This window comes from Passer domesticus, chromosome 6 (assembly GCF_036417665.1).
Source record: "Passer domesticus isolate bPasDom1 chromosome 6, bPasDom1.hap1, whole genome shotgun sequence".
Lineage (NCBI taxonomy): Eukaryota > Metazoa > Chordata > Aves > Passeriformes > Passeridae > Passer > Passer domesticus.
Window position 1 is genome coordinate 47,374,755 of NC_087479.1, and position 10,186 is coordinate 47,384,940.

Sequence of the window (10,186 nt, forward strand, 5' to 3'; positions counted from 1 at the left end):
GACAGACAGTTGTGTCATTGTTGCTGAACAGCATTAAAAGATTCCTCTTTTTTTTTCTGGTTCATGTTCTCAAGTTAGAGTATTTCTGTTTCTCTAGATCTGGAACTGGTTTCTGTGGGTTTGTTTTGGGTTTGGATTCTTTCATCCCACTAGACACTGGCAATGGAAATGTTAATCATCAGCTGGTACCTATTCAAAAGTAAATATTTCTCCCAAACAAATACTGTCAAATTTAATATTAACAGAACTCTATTCTTAATGGTGTGTAGATTTGAATTTTGACTTCATGCCAATAGATGTATTTGTCATACAGCCAAATTCTCCACTAATTGCTTGGCATCAGTTAATTTATTTTTCTAAAGCTGAAAACAGCTTTCTTACCTCAAGTGTGCCTGGTCCTCCATTCACCAGTAGGCAAAGCACAGGAATCTCGATGCTACCTGTTCCTGGGAAACAGAAGGTTTAATTTTTAAAAAGTAACAGCTTTCACAAACCTATTGCTGTTTTGCTGACCCCTTGAAAATATTTCTTCCCTTTTGTGCTGTTTTGGTCTCTACATGAACCTGCAGAAGGATGTGGCAGGGGAAGAGAATAACTGACCTAACAGAGGAGGGGTCCTGGCCTGGGATTCAGGACAAAGGCACCTTTGCTTGGAAATTGTGTGCGATCCCAGGCAAGCAGTCCAGGCTGTTCTGACCTCAGCTGCAAAATATGGATATTGGCATCTCTGTGTGTCATGCCACTGCTGGCTTTTCAAGTTATTTGTTTACTGCAGGGTTGTCAGGCCAGGGAGCAATGGAGCTGCATTTGGGCGCAGCAGAAGGCTGCTGGGTTTCCAGTGAGGCATCTTCCAGCAAGACACAGAGGTGAAAAGCTCTCATTTTGTCCTGGGTGTTATGCATGTGCCCAGTGTGTGCTGGAAGGGGGACTGGAATCCAGGACAAAAGCCTTCTGAAAGGAAGATTTAAGAATATGAAGGGGCTGACTGTGTAGACTGGGCAGGATGAGTCAGATACAAGTTGATAGGAACCATGTATTTATTACTCTGCTTAAACAGCTTAAAGTTTCATTCAGCACAGCCTGGTGTGGTGATTAATAATAACACAGTCTGATACTTTTAAAAGAAATGCTAATGAAATATTTAACATGTCATGGTATTGGGGGAAGAATTGGGGTCAGGGTCCCTGTCCTGAACCATCCTCCCACAGGGGCCCACAGAGTTTTGGATGGTTTTTACTGTAAATGCTGAATTTTGCAATGCAAAGGTGACTATAGATTGGCCTGAAGGAGCTCAATCAAAACAGTAATATCAAGAGGTTAATGCCTCTTTCAGCTTGAAGATAAAAGGCATTTGGTTCAAACAATTTTTTGATGTTTCCCTTTGTAGATCTCCCAAAACTCAGTACAGATCTATACTTGCTATTTTTTGTATTTCTTTTGAGATGACTACAGAGATAAGGTTGGACTGAGCTGTAGCCAGGATATGGTTGGTAAGAAACTTAATTTGTTTTAGTGAATGGCATGGCATCTCTCTCGTGATGCTCTTTGAAGAGTGACCTCTGGGACTACAGGTTCCTCAAGTATGGTTAAGGATACAGATATTCTTCATTTGCCATAGATTTAGTTAAAATTTAGCCAGAGGAGGGTCAGATGGATTTTGATTTTATGCTGTGAATCTGGAAAATCCTCAACAGTAAAAAATATTCGATATGTAAAAAAATTATTCTTAAAGACTTCTAGATTTTTTTTTTAAACAGGGAAATTCCACATGACCTTATTAAAGTGTTGTATTTCAGTAAAGCCACATAGCTTTGCTCAGCTTGTTTATAAATGAGCTTAAATGAATGACATTGGTTTTGTTAATACAAGATAACACTGGTACAGTATGTTCCAGCAAAGTATTTGTCATATGAATCAGCATTCTTTGTCAGAATTATGTTCCCCTGAGATTTGTTCAATCAGATTTGGTTGGTGAGCAGAAAGTGGCTGCTTTGTAACTCTCAGCGCTGCAACCTCAGGCCACCCTTTCAGCCTGCCTGTGGTCATTCCTATCTCAGTCACCAGGTAAGATCCTTCAGGTGTGTTTGTGCTCTCAGGTACCTCTCTGCTACCACCCCCTGGGCTGTGGAAGTCGATATTCCATTGATGCATGAGCTCTCCCTCCTGTTTTAGCTGTGCTAGCACTGCATGTATGACACAAACAAAGCAAAGGTAAAAAAAAAGTAGCTCTGTTATCTCCCGACAACTGAGTTCTTTCCACAAATAGCAGTAGGAGGCCTGCCCAATACTCAGTTCTCATTACAAAAAAGATCACAGATTCAGAGGGACATTAGATGCTACAGTGTTTACCCGGAATAAGATTTTATCCCAAAACAAATATGGCTTAAGATATTTCAGAGGGCTTTGGAACAAGTCTTTTCTTCCACTGTGGGAGCAATTCAAGACCCTGTGTGTGAGAGGGGATAAAAGTATACAACAACAACTATCAATCTCTTAGAACCACCGGTAAAGGCACTTGAAGCTGGATTTATTTTCCATATGTTGTCTTTTAAGGCAATTTGAGCTGTGCTTTGAAGACCAGCTTTGAGCCCACATTTAAGGAGATGCAATAAAAGCCCAGATTTTTGCTTCAAAGAGCAGAATTCTTATCTTCAGAAGTTACCGTCATCGTGCCTCTTACACGATGACAAATGTGTTGACTTGGTCTTGCCTCTGTGGGCCCATTTGAGAGCTGGGGTCACCTTTGGGGGGTAACTAGGGCTAGAGCTAGGGCCAGGGGTCACGTTATTCAGACTGGGTGGCTCCCAGAGCCTGCTTACCCCCGTATCCCGTGCGCTGCTCTGAGATGTACCTTTCCAAGGCCAGGCGGAGCTTGGCGGTTCCGTCCGGCTCCTCCGGTGCAGTGTGGTCCACCAAAATGAAATGGGAGTGGTTGTGATCCAAGGAATACAGCGGGCCTTGGGTGCTGTCTTCTGAGTGGTAGTGTACAAGGCTTTCACTCTGGAGGGAGGAGGGGAGATGTCAGTGTTCTCTGCATGTTTTAATGTCCTTCCTCTCCATCTCTGTGCTGTCTGCACCCTGACACAGCTCACCACCTGTGAGGCACTTCGATGGACCCTTAAAAAAGGGTGAAGATGGAAAATCTGTTCCTTCTGGAAGTGGCCAGGTTTGGCAGGACTGATAGCTGGAGTCCCTGAAGTTTCCCTCTTGGCCTCTGCAAAGTACAGTGATATCAATCATCATCTCTGGAATGCAGGTTTTGGAATGGTTTATTGGACAAATGGAAAGGGGCCATGAGACCTGATAATTGTGTATGGAGATGTGAAGCCTCAGCTGGTATAAAGAGGGGAAAACTATTAATTTCAGTAGTGTTTTGTCCATATTTAGGCCAGTGAATGAGTTAGCCTGCTTCATGTCCCTGTCAATTTATATACAGCTTTACTTAATTGACAGGGTTGTATGAAATCTGATGGTTATTCTCAGTTTGGAAATTGCATTCTAGATGAGAGAGTGGCAGACAGATTTTAGAAAGGGGAATCCTCTTTTATTTGTTTGTTTGTTTGGTTTTTTTTTTTCCACAAACTCATCTTCTAGGTAAAACAGAACCCCTGCTACAGTCTTTTGTTCTAAATATTGTGCTACACGTGGGCTTCTATACATACACTTTTTCAAACTCTCCTTTCTTTCTTAATGCATCTTTCTCTCTGTTGCCCATCCACTTTGGTACATCATTCCAGGCTACAAATGTCTGATTATTCTTTTTCATTTTCCTAATAATTGTCCTCTTGCAAGCAGGTAGATTAACACAACTGTTTAAAATCTTGGCAGTTGTTGATGTGTACTGCATTTTCCCTGCACTAAAATGCAGTAAACTTGCATGCTTCTTTCACTTTCTTCGCTCTGTCTCTCATTCTTTGGGGAAAGCTTCTTGACGTAATTAATTTCTTCAGATTTTGCTTTGACAGAGGGTGTGCCTCTCTTCTGCTGCCATGTAACATTAATCCTCCTCACCAAAGAGCTGGCCTTTGATTAGGACTCAGGCACAACAACCAATTGAAAAAAAGCCTTTGGGGAGTTTCCTCTCTATTCCCTGAAAATGTGGAAGTGATCTTTCAACGGTGTTTAAAGCATACCATTAACACAGAAGAGATGGGAGGGTGTTGTGTGTAAGTAAAGATATTATAAAAGGTTTTATAAAATTAGGGTTGGTGCTGTTGACTTACCAACTGAGCCTGTAAGTTCCCACAAGAAAGAATCAAAGGAATAAAAAGTCAGTTAACAAAACAAACTATTCTAGTAGCAGAACTGTTCACACATACAGAACGAGAAATCTGCCCCATGAGAATCTGTAAAAAAATATGTAAACTATCCAAGAATAGAGAAATTTGATAAAGATGCAAAATGCCATTTACTAACCAGTAAATTAAGTAGTATAAAACTACTGACAAGTTAGAGTTGAACACAAGAGCTGTGGAAACTATATAAAAATTAGTTATGTAAATTTAAAAAATTAGCTTTTCCTACATAAGGAAACTAAATCCCATCTGTTTTACTACAACAGGAGGGAACCACTGATTTCAGGGCTTGTTTTTCTCCTTGCTGTTGGGGGTTGTTAGCCCTCTTTTATACAAGTTGCTTGTGTCAGTGCCAAATATAAAGAGAGTTGGGTTTAGATCAACATTCCTGTCCTTTGTCTTTAAGTTACTGACTAAAAACCAAAATATCTTTGGGTGTAAGCTGTGCCAGAAGTCATAGGGTCAGGAATGCTGTTTGCAACATATCCCTTGACAAAAAATTTGGGCTTTAGTTGAGAGGGAGAAAATAAAAAAAGAGTGCACTTGTTTTGTAGCTGCTGATAGGGAAAGATCCAGATGCATTTTGATCACTTAGCCTAGGAGGGAGGTGAAATAGTTTGCATTTGCAAACTTTCCTGAACGAAATTCACAAATATGATGAACCAAGTTCTTTCCTTTGAGGCCCTTTTGGCCCAGTTGCCACACCAATAGGTTAAAGTCTTCCAGCTAAAGAGTCCCACCTGTAGGGCACACAGGTAGCTGTTATTGGCAAACAAACAAACCCCATGACAATAAATTGCTGGTATGATCTCTAGCTGGTGTTTTCAGGCCTCTGTGAGAGAACTGTAGGTGTGAATTCAAAGGGCTGTCTTTGTAATTTGTTTCTTAGCTTCTGCAGGGAATAAAATAGTACAGAGAGACGGTCATTCACTGCTAATAAACACCTATTTTATTGTTATAATATTCCACTTTGAACAGACTGTATATCCAGTGACAGGAAGGGAATGCTATTTCTTTTTTTTCCTCTCCACTTCTGTGTCCATTCAGCAGTAACACTTTCAGCAACAATTTTGTTGGCTGACCGTTTTTATTTACTGGTGTGTTGTTTTTGTTTTCTTCCCAAGGACTTTGATCCCCTTGACCCGATCTGAGGATTCCCTAGAGCTCCCCATAACTAGGTGAAATCCTGCATGGTTGGTATTTTTGACCTGTTGCATTGAGCAAATTTTTGTGTATTAAATCCCAATTCAGTTTACTTAAAGAAAAGTTTGTCCTGGAATATTTATGTCTGGTGTCCCATAATATAAAATATGCTTTTTTGCAGTATTTATGTAATAGCTAGGAGTAATAGCTAGGCAGTAAGTGGACAAGGGAGAAACCCATGAGAATTTCCTTATTCAGGGATATTTTCTTGACGTTCAACCCTGTGCTGCTCGCTTTGCTGATGCCTAATGCTGCCACCCGCTGGGCACGGAGGGCACAGAGTCATCCAACAACATCCTTGAGCTGTTTCTGCTTCCTCCCAAAACACAGCTTAAACCCCTCAAAGTTATATCAAAATTCTTCTGCCCACGAGTTGCAAATTTTGTAAGGGTGCGGCTTCCATCCGAACAAGAGAATAAGAGAGCAGTACCTTTGTGTTTTCCAGGATTTCCCTGTGCTGGATTTCCCTGAGTGACGTTATTCCTATGGCAATCACGCTCAGGGTGGATGAGGTACTGGCCAGGGCAAGATCTCGCACTGCTTGCACCAAGTGCCTCGTCACTCCTACACGCAGAGCACTGGTGAAAATCCAGGCACCTGAAGTTATTTTTAAAAAGCAGTTAGGGAATTTGTTTGTATTGCAATGTGTTTGTGTGTAGGTAGCATTACTTACAGTACTGGATTTAAGGGTTTTTTTAAAATAAAGTGAAGGCAGGTTTTTATGGACTGTAACTTTTAGAATTAAAATACATGCAAATATATAAGACATTGATAAAGAAAACAAGAAGACATTATGAGCTCAAGTAAACATTCTTCATGTATGACATGATGCAATGTGGCCATCTTTACTCTGGTGTTAATATGTTCATCAAGAATGCTGAGTCCACTCTGGAGTTACTCACTGTCTACCTATGAGCAGAAACATCCCTCTACCAGGTAGCTCTGAGGGGTTTACAAGGAAAAGGAAAGGAGCAGAGTCAGGGAAGTTGTTGACTTGAACTGAGACCTAAAAAGTCCCATGCAGTCACCTCTTAGCAGAACAGCTCAGGCATAACCTGCCTAATCTGGAGTTCCTTCTACTGTTCTTGTGGGTGTGTGGAGCGTGAATTCTTCAGGATAATAGCATTTACAGCAGTGTTGTTACAGTGACAAGGAATTTGGAGAGCCCTAGGTAAACAGCAAGCTGGCCTTTTTCAAATATGTGACATGAAGAAACTGGGGATCTTGATGCTGCCCAGTCTGAAGTACAGAAGGGAGATGGAGAATATCTGTGTAGCACAAAAGTACCAAAAAGAGCTCTGGTACTGGGCTGTCTCACTACAAAAAGCAAAACTGGTACAATCTTGTCTGGAGCAATGAAGGTAAACCAAGAGCTTGCTGTGAAATGCTCACAGATATTTTCATTGTATTTTGCAGGTGAGAATGCAGAAATTCTTGGTTTTGACCTAAATTTACTCTTGTTGAAGTCAAATTGCTCTCCTCTCCTCAGAATTATTTTGTTATGGCACAAAAGAGAGGCAGTAGTATTTGGTCCCATTTTGATGCTATATTTCTAGTATCACCTCTGAGGGAATAATATCAGGTAATTTCACACTTCAGAAATGGTTACCTAGAGGGATTTGCTTTGAAGGAACTTATTTTTGCTACTATTATGCAATCACTTTCATTTTCAAAGGTATTTATATGTAGGTTGCAGTCAGCAAAGTCTTGAATTTTCAAAAATAATTGTGTGAGCAGGCCCATTGTCATTACCAGATCACTGGGGGCTGGGTGTGAGAATCCATGAGGAATACAAATTTCTTCTTTGGAGCCTAAAGCACTCACCTGTGCTTTCAGCTGCCTTTATAAATCCTTTCTTTAACGTGTCCCGTAGCCAAGGTTTCATCTGAAAATCTTCTTCTCCCCCTACTAAAGAGATAACCAAATTGGGAGCAGGTAGCTTCCATTTGTTGAGCATAACTTCAAATATAATTCCAGGGTGAATGGTACTCTGGACCTTCATAAACTTCAAAAAACACAAGAAAAACCCAATGAATAACAGCAAGACGGAAAGACACAGTAAAGAGTCTGTTCATGGTAAATGTGGAGGGAAATTATCATCAAACTGGCTATTTAAGAAAAATTTATTTGAGCAAGATTTGACAGAGAACTAAATACTTGAATTAATTTAGCAGACTTCTGTATAATTACTGCCTCACTAATAGGGTAAGTTCCATGGGTTGTTGCAGACTGACAAATCACACTCTCCCTTACAGCTTCCTCTTGAACTGCCTTCAGTTTCATGGCAGCCTAGGGAAGCCAAAAAATTCCATAGGTGTTTTTTGTTTCTGCAAAAGCTGAAATATTTGCCTGATTTCATATCTGTTTTTTGAGGACATGTTACATGATTCCACTGCTTCTTTCAGTTCTATGTATATTTTGGTTTTCTGCTTAAGTCTGTGTGGTGAAACAAAACCTTGGGGCAGATTTCAGGAATTTCTAGGAATTCCTTCTGCTCTAGTACTAACTTGTGCATGGGACTAGTGAGGAGATGGGTTAGCCCATATACACCCCTCTGAACATCAGCAGAACAGAGAGAGAACTTTAAGGAAGACCTTTAAACAGCTCAAGAATATGTATAAAATGTAAAAACATTGATTAATTTTTGGTGGGTTAAACCAAGGAAAGGATACAAAGTGAAGGAAGCAGGGCACAGACTGATTTATCTTTTAAAGAGAAAAGTGATCACCTGTACTTGTATCATGTAATTGCAAATCAAGTGATTGATTTGTGAATATTAGAAGGCCATGTTTTAGACCACACTCATGTTCAGGAAGGCACAGTCCTTACTTGGGGTATGATGTGGTGCCTCACTCTGTGGCACATTGGCCCTCACTGTTGAATACTCTGAGTTTACTGCTAAGAACAGCAGTACTGTATAAGGGTTAAAACTCCTCAGTGCCCATACCTTTCCATGGCTCTTCCCAGAAGCTGTGAAGTCTATTTCTCCTATGCAGTACGGTAATTCTCTTTTGAAGGCTTCCTCTTTGTCACTGCTGCAGAGCTTGGTTTCCATTTCCTCCATTGAATCCGTAAGGTGATGGAGCACCAATGGACCAAGGTGTTCACTGGGATGACAGGAAGTTGGCAAACGAGAAGCCATTTAAACTGGAGAGGCCACAAAATCCATTAAAATATATCTAGATGAGGTTTCAGTCAAATGTTTTACTTTTTTACTATCATGCCTGTGAAGATTAGCTAAAATTGGAGGTTTTTGTACCAAATGTCAGATGCTGTATACAGAAGGCAGATTCCACACCAACACAACCTAAGGTCTAAAAAGGCAGGAAGAAATAAGGCTTCCTGAACAATTCCAGGGTGAATTCACCCTGGAATTCAGCAGACAGAAAGTTGAGCTGAAAAGTGCAAGATCCTGCAACCTCAGAGGCCAAAGGTGACCCTGATTCTACAAAAGAGGAAGAGGAGTCTCAGCCACCAACTCTTTCAAGCAAGAGTGGAGCAGTGTCAGTGTCTGAGTCATGGTTTCTTGCTGTCACTGTGCCTCAGGCTTCTCTGACCCATCTCACCTGATGTGAATGCTAAATAACCCACTGGTGACGTTGTGTTTGTCTGGGGATGCTTTAGGAGAGGTTTACTCTCTGCTTCCTGCAGAAAAAGGCTGTTTATTTGTGAGCACAAGTATTGGAGGCCAGGCTGTCCTGGAGCAAAGGTCATACAGCAAGAGTTGCTCTTTTCCATTGCATGAGACACTGGAAAGGTCAGCCTGCTTTTCCTGTGTTCCAGTTTGACTGAACTGACAGAATTATTGTCTAATCTGTGGTCTGAAGAATACAGATTTGAACTTGTATGCCTTATTTTGATTCTTTTCAAAACAAAAGCAATGAAATAACTCTCTCCCCTCTGCCTTCAGCTGCATGTTGAGCTAAGTAGCCTTAAAAATATTCTTGTGACACTAAACCAGCAATGGTAATCAACACTGCATTATTTTTTATTTCCTAGTCTGAGAGTTTTGCTGTGGGATTGAGTGTGTCAAACCAGCGAGTCTCTTGTGGCTCTGTTAGGATGCTCCAGCAGAGGGAGCAAGCCCTCCAGCCGTGCCCTTGGGCTGGGAAGCTCTTGGGAAACTGAATGCCAGCTGCTCCACCACAGCTGCCTCTGTCTTTTCTTCTCTTCTATCTGCTGTGAAAATGTTGTTTTTTCCTACAACTTGCTTTTTCCCCCTATGATTTGCCTCTGAAGAGAGGCTATGGACCCTCTCATGATTTGCTTCCCCTACAGCTATGTCACACTTTGGTATCTAGCCCCAAACTCCTGTCACAGATCACTGCTTCAAAGATTCTTGTTCTCATTCTCCCTGCTGCATGCTGCTCCCTTCTGGAGAGAACAGAGTGATTACTGTGAACACTGAGATACCAGAGCAGTCTGGTTAAGAGTCTTACCTAAGAGAACTTCTCTTTGCTCTTCAATAGTGGCAGTCACAGCAAAGCCCACCTTCTTGTCTGTGTCCACTTTTCCACAGGAGAGCTAGCTTTATCTCCTAAAAGCATTGAAAAGAGTATTGTGGGGAAAAAATAGTTCATGTAGAGTAATAATTACACATTATGTATTATTATTATTATTATTATTATGTAGAAATCGCTTTCTAGAACTTTATGACAGAACAAAGGATTTGATTAGAAACAAAACTA

At 40.9% G+C, this 10,186-nt stretch overlaps 1 protein-coding gene across 1 annotated transcript in view; it reads right to left on the minus strand.

Moving 5' to 3' along the window:
- TRPM5 (transient receptor potential cation channel subfamily M member 5) overlaps positions 1 to 8,593 on the minus strand; it is a 36,349-nt gene extending 27,756 nt beyond the window's left edge. The window contains exons 1-5 of the mRNA XM_064425244.1: positions 8,446 to 8,593; positions 7,323 to 7,503; positions 5,929 to 6,095; positions 2,820 to 3,000; positions 382 to 446 (exon numbers count right to left, since the gene is read on the minus strand). Of these exons, the coding sequence (XP_064281314.1) occupies positions 382 to 446; positions 2,820 to 3,000; positions 5,929 to 6,095; positions 7,323 to 7,503; positions 8,446 to 8,562 (711 nt within the window). The 5' untranslated portion in view covers positions 8,563 to 8,593. The remainder of the gene's footprint in view (positions 1 to 381; positions 447 to 2,819; positions 3,001 to 5,928; positions 6,096 to 7,322; positions 7,504 to 8,445) is intronic.
- Between the last annotated feature and the right edge of the window lie 1,593 nt (positions 8,594 to 10,186).